The sequence below is a fragment of the Mobula hypostoma genome, chromosome 15 (genome assembly GCF_963921235.1).
Source record: "Mobula hypostoma chromosome 15, sMobHyp1.1, whole genome shotgun sequence".
Taxonomy (NCBI): Eukaryota; Metazoa; Chordata; class Chondrichthyes; order Myliobatiformes; family Myliobatidae; genus Mobula; species Mobula hypostoma.
In genome coordinates this window covers 73,000,529-73,012,909 of record NC_086111.1, presented here as the reverse complement: position 1 = coordinate 73,012,909, position 12,381 = coordinate 73,000,529, and the positions used below count along the sequence as shown (strand labels likewise).

The 12,381-nt window shown below is 41.9% G+C and overlaps 1 protein-coding gene across 4 annotated transcripts in view; it reads right to left on the bottom strand.

Annotated features, from left to right (window-relative positions):
• The window catches only part of LOC134356968 (host cell factor 1-like), a 131,449-nt gene that overhangs the window by 112,907 nt on the left and 6,161 nt on the right, over nucleotides 1–12,381 (bottom strand). The window contains exon 2 of one of the 4 annotated variants that reach the window (XM_063068252.1): nucleotides 11,538–11,653. The exons of the other annotated variants lie outside the window; for them this stretch is intronic. Coding sequence (XP_062924322.1) covers nucleotides 11,538–11,553 — 16 coding nt within the window. The 5' untranslated portion in view covers nucleotides 11,554–11,653. The remainder of the gene's footprint in view (nucleotides 1–11,537; nucleotides 11,654–12,381) is intronic. 4 annotated transcript variants of the gene reach the window in all.

The following is a 12,381-nucleotide window of genomic DNA, read 5'->3' as shown; positions in this document are numbered from 1 at the left end:
AGAAATAAATGTGCAGACTATTTTCTAAACAGGGAGAAAATCCAAAAATCTGAGATGCAAAGGGACTTCGGAGTCCTTGCCAGAACACCCTAAAAGTTAACTTGCAGGTTGAGTTAGTAGTGAGGAAGGCAAATGCAATGTTAGCATTCATTTTGAGAAGTCTAGAATATATAAAACATAGAAATCGACAGCACATTACAGGCCCTTTGGCTCACAATATTGTGCCCACCCTGTAACCTACTCTAGAAACTGCCTAGAATTTCCCTTGCGCATAATATTGAATTCAGCACCATAATATGAAAGAAAAGTCTCAAGGTATTGAGGATGTGATGACACCAGGAAAAGAAGTCACATGTGAAGAACTAGAGAAGTATTTGGTAGATTATTCGCTAAGATGAATGTTATAGGGATGGGGGAAACGATTGGTTAAGTGGAGACCACAGATTAGAAGATGTGACTATAAGAAAGTGCAGGGTAGAGAAGGATATGGATTTTCAACTGGATGCATTAGGAAGACACATAGATCAACAGAATTATGGAAACATTAAGATGTATGGATATTGGACGATGATCAAACAGGAGGTGAAGTATGGATAAATATTTCAGCAAATTCTACACCCTCTTGAGCTCTCAATTGGAACAACACACACAAAATGCTGGAGGAACTCAGCAGCACAGGCAGCATCTATAGAAAAGAGTAAACAGTTGACATATCGGGCTGAAACCAATGTTCCCTCTAATTTTTGGTAGTCAGTGTGCGCAAAAATCTTATTTGTGCAAATTTTTTTCCTGTGACAAAAGTATGTGCGCACTGAATGCACACATGGGACAGTTTATGTAGGTTTACAAAATATTTGACATAAAACTTCACAGAACAACAAAATAACATACATATTTAAGTCACACACACAAAAATTGCTGGTGAACACAGCAGGCCAGGCAGCATCTCTAGAAAGAGGTACAGTCGACGTTTCGGGCCGAGACCCTTCGTCAGGACTAACTGAAAGAAGAGATAGTAAGAGATTTGAAAGTGGGAGGGGGAGGGGGAGATCCGAAATGATAGGAGAAGACAGGAGGGGGAGGGATGGAGCCAAGAGCTGGAAAGTTGATTGGCAAAAGGGATATGAGGCTGGAGAAGGGAGAGAATGGGACGGGAGGCCTAGGGAGAAAGAAAGGGGGAGGGAAGCCCAGATGATGGGCAAGTTATAGTGAGAGGGACAGAGGGAGAAAAAGGAGAGGGAAAAAAGGGGGAAAGAAAAAAAAAATAATAATAATGAATAAATAAATAACGGATGGGGTACAAAGGGGAGGAGGGGCATTAACGGAAGTTAGAAAAGTTAATGTTCATGCCATCAGTTTGGAGATAATTAATTTTTATCATACTTAAGTCACTCAGTTATTTTCTCTCTCTCCTGTCTTTGGCATTTATCCATTCTTTGTAAACTCTATCTCGACTCATAGAACTTCCATCCCATTGATAGCTTTTGATTCTCATTAACATATCCAAATGACATTCACCTAAATGGTTTTTCAGCTTGTTTTTGAGTTGATTCATTAGGCTAAAACCTCGTTCACAGTCCGCACTAGACGCAAGAAAGGTTCCCCCAATGTCCGTTGTTACATATTTCATGGATATCTTGTGACTGTCTTATGAGGATGATGTAATGGTCTTGTGGAGGTCACATGATGCAATTTTCCCGCCAGTGAGGTCACATGATGACCTGTTCTCAACAGGTATATAAAAGGGAGACCCCTGGTGACGCAGTTTAGTTTTGTGTTAGATACTTTGTTTTGCTGCATATTCAGCTGATGATGCAGTTTTGTTTTAAAGTGGAGTTCTACTTTCTATTGTAAGTAGTATTAGAGAGTGAAATACAGGAATTCGCCGAGTCGAGTAAAGCTGATATCGTTTGGCGGTTTTGGTGAGGATCAATCTTTATTGAATCTTCGTTCAAGTAAAAGTGACCTGCAACTGAGATATCCCCTGCTGAAGTAGGAAGGATAGTGCAGTGTCTATTTGCCAGAGCAAAAAGTCAGTTCATTTAAAACGTTTTATTTCCGTTGTCTTGAATCCTGTGGACAAGGCAGGTTCTGGCTGGGATCAGCAGTAACGTGACGTCTTTGAGGAATTCTTTACTTCAGGAGTCTCTCCTAATTGACTGTATAAATCTCTTGGACTTTCGAATTTACCATTCTAAGAACTGTGTTTGAATTTACCACTTTAAGAACTGTTTTCGCATTTACCCTTTTAAGAACTGTTCCAGAGTTGCTGTATAGCAGTTAACTTCTGGTTAAGTCAGTCATTTAAATATATTTCGCTATATTCTTGAGCAGAGTTTAATAAATGTTTGTTTGTTTTTATAAAACTTGACTCAATTCTATATTCATTGTTGCCAGTCATGTGACACCATCAACTGTGCAAGGTCGCAAAACTGTTCAGTTTGAAGTACAAATGCCACCATTTGAGCAAAGTTTGAAATCGGTTTGGATTTAATTTTTCCTTGCACGGAAAATTTGAAATCATTAAACTGTCTAACTATTACAATATTTTCAGCTGGAACATCATGATATTTTAGACACAAGGCATTAACTTGTTCATCGCCAAATGTGAAGTTACAATCTGCAATTGTGGCGAAATCAAAAGCTGACCATCCTTGTATCTGAACTTTGATATCCAGCGGGTTTGATTGTTTTCGATCTCGCTCATCTGCACTCAACCATAACATGTATAGCACTCCTGTAACGGGTAATGACGGGTTCTGTTGCCTGAGCTTTTGTACACCGTTCAAATGTGATTTACTTGCCAAATGACGCTTCAAAAAGTCAAGTTTCCAAATATCATCCCACTTCTTTCCACTAGCAATTTCTCCAACAACTTTCGCATCATGACAATACAAGCAGGTAACTCCAGTTTCCGAATCATACATAAATATTTCTCGTAGCTGAACGTTCATGACCTCATGAGCTTTCGGTGTAACAGTTTCTACTATTTTGTTAAGTCATTCAACTTTAAACAAATTTGCAGTTCTTTTGCACTTCATGCCCTTCTCTTCTTTTGAATTCGACATAGTGAATCAATATTTTTTCCAAAAAAAACTTAGTAAGCTATCTACAGGATTTGAAACAGATCTTTGTAAACTTTACGAAATGAACACTGTCCGCCAAACATGGCAGCCGCCGTGATGCAGCTGTACAAACTGGAACAGGATAGGTGAGGTGACGTAAATTAGTGACGTGCATTGTGGTATTTGAAAAACCGACTAACAAGTTAACAGAAACAGTTAGCTAAAAGATTATTTTCAACAAATATAATTATTGACTACTACATTATTTTAGGTAACTAACCTTTTGTGCGCACATTAATTTCCTTTGTGTGTTGGTTGAAAAACGTGTGCACGTGCGCACACGCGCACAGATTAGAGGGAACTATGGCTGAAACCCTTCATCATGTCCTGATAAAGGATCTCGGTTCAAAACATCGACCGTTTACTCTTTACCATAGATGCTGCCTGGCCTCCAGCATTTTGTGTGTGTTACTTTGGATTTCCAGCATTTGCAGATTTTCTCTTGTTTGTCTCAATTGTGACTTCAGTTTCATAAAATAAAAGAGATGGGATGAAATTAGATTACGGAGTTGATATAAATAAAGATGACAAGGTTCATGTTCTATTACTGGTAACTCATACACATGATAAATGTGGAGAACAAGGTTCAGTTAGGGTAACAAACAGAACCCAAAGATATGCATATGCATGGTAAGTTTAAGTTTTAGCATGTGATCTAATGAAGTGTTTAAGGCTGCATTATCTTTCGCTCTTTAAACAGATGGAGACAGCACGTAGAACAGTACAGCAGAGGACAGGCCATTCAGCCCACCATGTTGTGCCTCCTCCAGTGTATCACCCATATTGCTTCATTCGTTTCATATTGATGTGCCCATCTAAAAGCCTCAAACTCCACCAGAATGCCAGATTCCATCACTACCTTCGTAACCTATTCCAGTCACCTACCAGCCTGTGTAAAATAAAAATTTGCTCCTTGCTTTGCCTTTAAATTTTCCTTCTCTATCTTAAAAGCATGTCCGAATACATAGAACAGGTAAAGGTACAGACCCTTCGGCTCATAAATGTTCTACAGAACCAATTAAATCAGTAATCAGATGACCAACTAAACTAATCGCTTCTGCCTACACAATGCCCAAATTCTTCCATTTTCCTCACATTCATTTGCCTATCTAAACATCTTGTAAAAATCCCTAATGTATCTGCCTCTACCACCACCCCAGCAGGGCATTCCAGGCACCCACCACTCTGTATAAGAAAAACCTGTCCCTCACATCTTCCTTTGAAATTACCCCTTCTTGCCCTAAATGCATGCCCTCTGGTATTAGACATTTCAACCCTGGGAAAAGATACTGTCTGACCACTCTATCCATGCCTCTGAAAATCTTACAAAACCTTTAGCAGATCTCCCCTTAGTCTCCACTGCTTAGAGAAAACAACCCAAGTTTGTCCAACCTCTCATTAAAGCACATACCCCCCAATTCAAGGAACATCCCGGTAAACCTCTTCTGCACTCTTTCCTTTCTATAATATCCTTTGATGTTTGGATATTTCTACCCTGGGGAAAGATCACGTCTCTCATAACATTGCAAACCTCAGGTCTCCCCTCAGCCTCTGATAGTCTAGGGAGGACAACCCAAGTTTGTCTCATCTTTCCTTAACACCTTTGTACTCTCTAATCCAGGCAACAACCTGGTGAACCTCTTCTGCTCCCTCTCCAGTTTCTACATCCTCCTTATAATGGAACAACCAGAACCACACACAATACTATCACTGAGGCTTTATATACATAACTACAGCTTAACTTCCTTACTGGATACTCAACATCCCTTCCAATGAAGGGAAGCATACCGTATGCCTCTTCAGCCATCTTATCCACCTGCATCGTGACTTCCAGTCAACGACGGACTTAAATCCCAAGATCCCTATGCACCTCAACACTATTAAGGGGGCTATATTAAATGTATACTTTCTGCTTCATTTGACCTATAAAGTGTAACACCTCGCATTTACCGATTAAACTCCATCTGCTGTGCTTTCTAATCTACAACTTGCTGTATACTTTGATAGTGCTTTACACTGTCTACAACTCCACCAGTCTTGGTGTCATCTGCAAACTTGCTAATCAACCTACCACGATGGACATTATAAAATGCCTCACTAAAGTTCACATAGATAACGCCCACTGTGTTATCCCCATCAAGCTCCTTTGTCGTCTCCTCAAAAAACTACGTCTCTGTAAGTTCAAAGTAAATGTATTATCAACATACATATATGTCACCATATACTACCCTGAGATCCATTTTCCATAATAGAATGAATGAAAGATCACATCACACCAACTAGCTCTTCCTTCAGTTAGTCCTGACGAAGGGTCTCGGCCCGAAACGTCGACTGTATCTCTTCCTAGAGATGCTGCCTGGCCTGCTGCATTCCAGCAACTTTGATGTGTGTTGCTAGGTGTTGCAAAATACAACAAACTTCGCAAATACATGAAGGAAGAAATAATAATAATAAATAAATAAATATGGAGAACCTGAGATGAAGAGTCCCTGAAAATGAACCCATAGATTTTGGGAACAATTCAGTGATGGAGCAAGAGAAGTTGAGTGAAGTTATCCCCTTTGGTTTGAGAGCCCAATGATTGAGAGGTAGTAACTGTTCCTGAACCTGGCGGCGCGAGTCCTGAGACTCCTGTACCTTCTTCCTGATGGTAGCATGACCTGAGTGTTCCGGCTGATGGATGCTGCTTTCCTGCCACAACACTCCGTGTAGATGTGTTCAATGGTGGGTGCATTTACCTATGATAGACTGGGCTGTATCCACTACTTCTTGTAGGAATTTCTGACAAGTGGTGTTGGTGTTTCCATACCAGGCAGTGATGCAGCCAGTCAATATACTCTCCACCACACACCTGTTGAGGTTTGTTGAAGTTTTAGAAGTCATGCCGAATTTGACAAACTCCTAAGGAAGTAGAGGTGCTGTCATGCTTTCTTTGTAATGGCAATTACATGCTGGGCCCAGGACAGGTCCTCTGAAATGCTAACAAAAATGAAGAATTTAAAGTTGCAGACCATCTTCACCTCTGATCTCCTGATGAGTACTAACTCATGGGCTTCTGGTTTCCTCCTCCTGAAGTCAATAACCAGCTCCTTGCTCTTGTTGACACTGAGTAAGAGGTTGTTGTTGTGGCTAGATTTTCAATCCACTTCCTAAATGCTGATTTGGCACCACCTTTGCTTTGGCCTATGACAGTGGTGTCGTCAGCAAACTTGATCATGACATTGGAGATGTGCTTAGTCACACAGTCAAAAGTACAAAGTGAGTAGAGCAGGGGGCTAAGCACAATGCTTGTCGTGCATTTGTGCTGATAGAGACTATAGAGGAGATGTTGTTGCCAATCCAAACTCACTGGGGTCTGCAAGTGAGGAAATCAAGGATCCAGTTGTTCAAGGAGGTATTAAGGCCAAAGTCTTGGGAGCTTATTGATTAGTTTTGAAGGGATGATAAAAGAGCATCCTGACGTATGTATCTTTACTGTCCAGATGTTCTCGAGTTGAGTGAAGAGCTGATAAGATGCCATTTGCTGTGGACCTGTCGTGCTGGTAGGCAAACTGGAGAGCATCTAAGTTGTATTTTCAGGCAGGAACTGATATGTTTCGTTACCAACCTTTCAAAACACTTCATCACTGTGGATGCAAGTGCTACTGGACGATAGTCATTCAGGCAGTTTGCCACGTTCTTTTTGGGCACCAATATAATTGAAGCCTGCTTGAAGCAGGTGGGTACCTCAGATTGCCAAGGCCAGAAGTTGGATATCAGTGAACACTCCAGCCACTCGGTCAGCATAGGTCTTTAGTATTTAGCCAGGTACTCTTGGGCTGGATGCTTTTCGTGGGCTCACCCTCCTGAAGGATGCTCTCACATCAGCCTCAGGGACTGAAATGACAGGATCATTAGGGGCTGTGGGAGTTCATCATGGCTCCTGGATGTTTTTTAAAAGATCAAATTAGCCAGCAGGGTAGTTAGGAGAAAGTGCTACATTATGCATCATTAATAACAACTTTCATCACTTTCCTATTGACTGAGAGTAAGTGGGCGGTAGTTGAAAAAAAAGCCTTTGTTATTACCTGGTTATCTGCATTAATTACTCATAAAATGTAGTCTATCTTCATCTAAGTCACAAAATAGACCAACACAATCTACCCACACAAACAATTGTACTTTACATGTCGTCATTGAACACGTTGTTTAATCACAGTCCAGCTGGAAAAAGTATGTGAACCCTTGTATTTAATAACTGGTAGAACCTCCCTTAGCAGCAATAACCTCTGCCAAACATATAACGTAGCTGCTGAACAGATTTGTACCACGGCGAGGAGGAATTTTAGACCATTTCCCCACACAAAACAGAAATCAATATTTCTGGGATACCTTGCACGAACATCCATCTTCAGGTCACGACACAGCATCTCATCTAATTTGGTCATTCTAAAGCATGAATTTTCTTCTTTTAAGCCATACTGTTGTTGATTGGCTCTTGTGTTTCAGATCATTGTCTTGTTGCATCATCCAACTTCTATTAAGCTTCAGGTGACGAATCACTACCCTGACATTCTCCTGTAAAATGTCTTGATATAAATTTGAATACACTGTTCCCTCAACGATTGCAAGCTGTCCAGGTCCTGAGGCAGCAAAACAGCCCCAAACCATGATGCTCCTTCCACCATGCTTCACAGCTGGGATGAGGCTGGTGTGTAGTGCCCTTTTTCCTCCAAACATAGCAGTGTGCACTTCTGCCAAAAAGTTCAACTTAAGTCTCACCTGTCCAGAGAACATTGTCCCAGAAGCATCGTGGAACATCCAGGTGGTCTTTTGCAAACTTGAGATGTGCAGCAATGTCTTTTTTTGGAGAGCAGTGGTTTCCTCCGTGGTGTCCTTCCACGAATACCACTCTTGTTCAGTGTTTTTCTTATAGTGGACACAAATGAACAGACACCTTAGCAAGTTCTAGAGATTTCTGCAAGTCTTTTGCTGTCTCCCTTGGGTTCTTTTTCACCTCCTTCAGCAATGCACGTTGTCCTCTTGGTGTGATCTTTGCAGGATGCCCACTGCTTGATAGAGCAGCAACAGTACTGAATTTACTCCAATTGTAGACAATTTTGCTTACTGTGAACTGAAGAACACTCAGGTCACTAGAACTGATTTTGTAGTCTTTTCTAGCTTCATACATCTCTACAATTCTTTTAAGGTCCTCTGAAAGTTGTTTTGATCGAAAAACAGTGGACATAAATAGCCTCTTTCTTGAGAAGAACAGGCTGTTAGTAATCTGACTTTGTGTGTCTTTTTTATAGGGCAGGGCACCTGTACAACCCACACCTCCGATCTCATCTCATTGATTGGAACACCTGACTCCAAATAGCTTTTGTAGAAGGCACTACCCCAGAGGTTCACATACTTTTTGGAACCTAGATTGTTTAAATTGATAAGAAGTAGCATAATTTGTGTGTTATTAGTTTAGGCAGCTTGTGTTTGTCTATTATTGTGACTTAGTGAAGATCAGACCACTAATGCAGATTAGAGTAACGAATGCAGAAAACCAGGTAATTGCAAAGGGTTCACAAACTTTTTTTTCCAATTGTAGATAGATTGGATTGTTTAACTTTTAAGAAGAGATGATTACCTAGACCATCTTCCTTGTCAAATGAAAGCCAGTATCATAACTGCATTGAAAGAACTTGGCTGAAGGCACACCTAGTTTGAGAACACAAGTCTTCAGCACCATAGCCAGAATGTTGTCTAGTCCTATCACCTTCATGTACCAGAGCTTTCTGTGACTTCTTGGTAATATCGAAAGTGAATCGAATTTGCATCTGTGATGGTGGAGATCTCAGGAGGAAACCAAGATGAAAATCATCCAGTTGGAATCAGCTTTGGCATTGATCTGCCACCCCCTCATCCCTCCCATGCTGCTGAATTCTCCATTTCTAGATGTAGTAGGACTGGAGAACTGTGATCAGATTTGCAGGTTGCAAGATTTCTTAGCCATGTGGAGTGCTTGTTGTTTACCACACATTGAGTCCTGTGCTCCAGCTTCAGCAGGGAGGATCCCAGGTTCTACCCCGCTATGCATTGATTTGCTCACTACCTGCTGCACACCCAGGCTAACAGCTAACTTCAAAACTATATCTTTGGACTTGGTGATTCTCAATCACTGGTAAGGTAGTAACTTGACAATTCAGGAGGATTGGACTAAGTTCAAATTCCACCACAAAATGCTAACTAAAATGCAAGCTACTCAGTTGTTTCATTAATGCTATATTCAAATAAGAATGTAAATGCATTAACCTGGGCCTTGAATTTGGCAAAATCGCATGTAGTGCAGACAATCTTACAAAATCCGCCTCAGATTCCTGGAAGCTGGAGTCTAAACCGACTAGTGATGTGAAGTCTGACACAGCCATACTCAATGAGTCAGACCTTCCAGACAACATAAAGACCTTCCATCAGTCCCTTATGTGGTGAATCTGTGGAATTCACAAACTCAGCACTGCTTGATGGTGCACTTCCCCTCATTAATACCACAACAGTTCTGGCTAGCAAATGATTCACTTGGTTTGGAGAATGTTCCTGGCAGAGCAACCAGGCAAAATCTTTCAAATCATCCAAACACTAAAGTTGCAGATCAAAATTAAAGAGATCCTGCAGATGCTGGAAATCCGGAGCAACACACAAAATATTGGAGGAACACACATCAAAGTTGCTGGTGAACGCAGCAGGCCAAGGAGGAACTCGGCAGGTCAGGCAGCATTTATGGAAGGGAATAAACAGTTGATGTTTTGGGCCAAGACTCTTCATCAGGACTGGAAAAGAAGGCAGAATAAGAAGGTTGGGGATTGAGAACAAGCTGCTAGGTGATAGATGAGACCAGGTGAGAGGGCAGGTGGGGGAGTGGGGTCATGAAGTGAGAAGCTGGGAGGTGATCAGTGGAAAAGATAAAGAACTGAAGGAGGAATCTGATAGGAAGAGGATAAAGGAAGAAAAAGGAAGAAAGGTAAGGATGAGGGGAGGGGAATGGGGGGGGGGTTGATGACAGGGGAGAAGAGGTGAGAGAGATACCAGAATGGGGAATGTAGAAAGGGGGGGGGGGGAAATCACTAGAAGTTAAGAGATAGAGTTGTTGCAACTGAGTTGAGTGAAATAGTACAAGATTCCAAACCAAAACCTCAAGATTACAGTCCTCTTTTCCTGACCAGCTCTTTTACTTTGCCAACTGAACGCTTCAGCATTCATCTCAGACATCAGGAGTCAACAATGAAACAAGATGGGGAGATGGGAATGAGTTCAAATTGGGTACAAGGTCTTGGACCAGCTGCAGTTTGCCTACTGATGCAGTAAGTCCACGGTGGCATAATCTCACCGCTTCTCCACTTACTTTGGGAGCATGTGGGCAACCACAAGACACACATCAAGCTACCTTTTATCAATTACAGGTTGGTGATCATTCTCCTTAGACAAATAACCAAGCTTCAAAACCTGTACCTCTGCATCTCCCTCTGCAACTGGAACCTCTACTTCTTAATTGAGATTAACTTTGTCTCAGGTACATCGAAACATACAGTGAAATGTGTCATTTGTGTCAAAGACCAACGCAGTCCGAGGATGTGCTGGGGGCAGCCCAAAGTGAAGCCTTGTCAGCACAGCCAATATAGCATGTCCACAACTTACTAACCCTTGTACATCCATGAAATGTGGGAGAACGCACAAACTCCTTCCAGGCAGTGGTGGGAACCAAACCCCCATCAATGGAACGGTAAAGCATTACACAAACTGTTGCACCACTATCCGTCGTGACCATGGTCACTTCCAGAAACTCATGCTTGGGGACATATTTTCACTCAGTAAGAAGTTTACAATCATGGAGGTGTGCAAGAGGACGGATTCTGAGAACATATTTTGAAGAGTTGAATTGAGAGAAGGTGAGCAGAAGCCATGAAGAACCTTGTTTGTATAGAGGAGAGAGTAAGCAAAATTATGCCAGTTAAGATGTGGGCAGTAGAGTTTGAAATTAGCTCAGAAGGTAGAATTGAACTTCATACAAGAGACAAAGGCCTAGATCAGGGGTTCCCAAACTTTTTTTAATGCCATAGACCCCTACACGTAACTGAGGGGTCTATGGACCCTAGATTGGGAACCCCTGGCCTAGATAGAGCTGATGTTGAGAGGATGCTTCTAATAGTGTGAGAGTCTAAGACCAGAGGGCACAGCTTCAGAATAGAAGGGATTCTCTGCAGAATGGAGGTGAGAAGGAATTCATTGCCACAGACAGCCGTTGAGGCCAAATGATTGGGTGTATTTAGGTTTAGATAAGCCAGGGTGTCAAAGGTTACAGGATGCAGGTGGGAAAATAGGGTTGAGCGGGATAATAAATCAGACACAATGGAATGGCAGAGCAGACTCGGTGGGCTGAATTACCTAATTCTGCTCCCATGTCTTACGGCCTCAAGAAGGCGGCATCCATCATTAAAGATCCTCAGCCATTCAGGACATGCCCTCGTCTCATTCCACCACCAGGGAGGAGGTACAGGGATCTGGAGGAACAAACAACCTGCTGGAGGAACTCAGTGGGTCAAGCAGCATCTGTGGGGGAGGGGGGAAGGAACTGTCGACATCTTGGGTCGAACCCCTGCATCAGGATTGAGACCGGTGATTCAATGGCCGACAAAGAGAGGAGAACCAGAACACATCAAAGGGCTTCTCAAAGCCAGCCAGTCCCAACCAACTAAAGGAAATGGAGGCAGAACAAATAAACCAATTACACTGAAGAACCCTTTGATTTGACTATTAAGCATGGCATTTTTCACATGCTCACAATGGAAAACACAACATTAATTAAAAATTGAGTATCTCCACAACTTTAAAAGTTTAAAATATATAAACATAGAACACTACAGCACAAATGTGCTGACCCTTTATCAAGTTTAGCCCCTCCCTCCCACATAGCCCTCCATTTTCCTATCATCCATGTGCCCAAGTCTCTCAGACTTGGACCCTCACACAAAGAAGGTTTATGATTGCAAAGTCATGTTTTTTTACAGAGACGTGGCTAATCAGTGAAGTCCCAAACAACGTGGTGGAACTGGAAGGGTGCACGGTCTTCAGGGCTGACAGAGCTGCAACGGTGACAGGTAAAAGTAGAGGAGGTGATTCTACGTGAATCGATCATGGTGCACTAACTCTACCATTGCTGACACTTATTGCTGTGCTGATCTGGAATAACTGATTATTAAGTGCAGACCTTTTTATCAACCACGAGAGT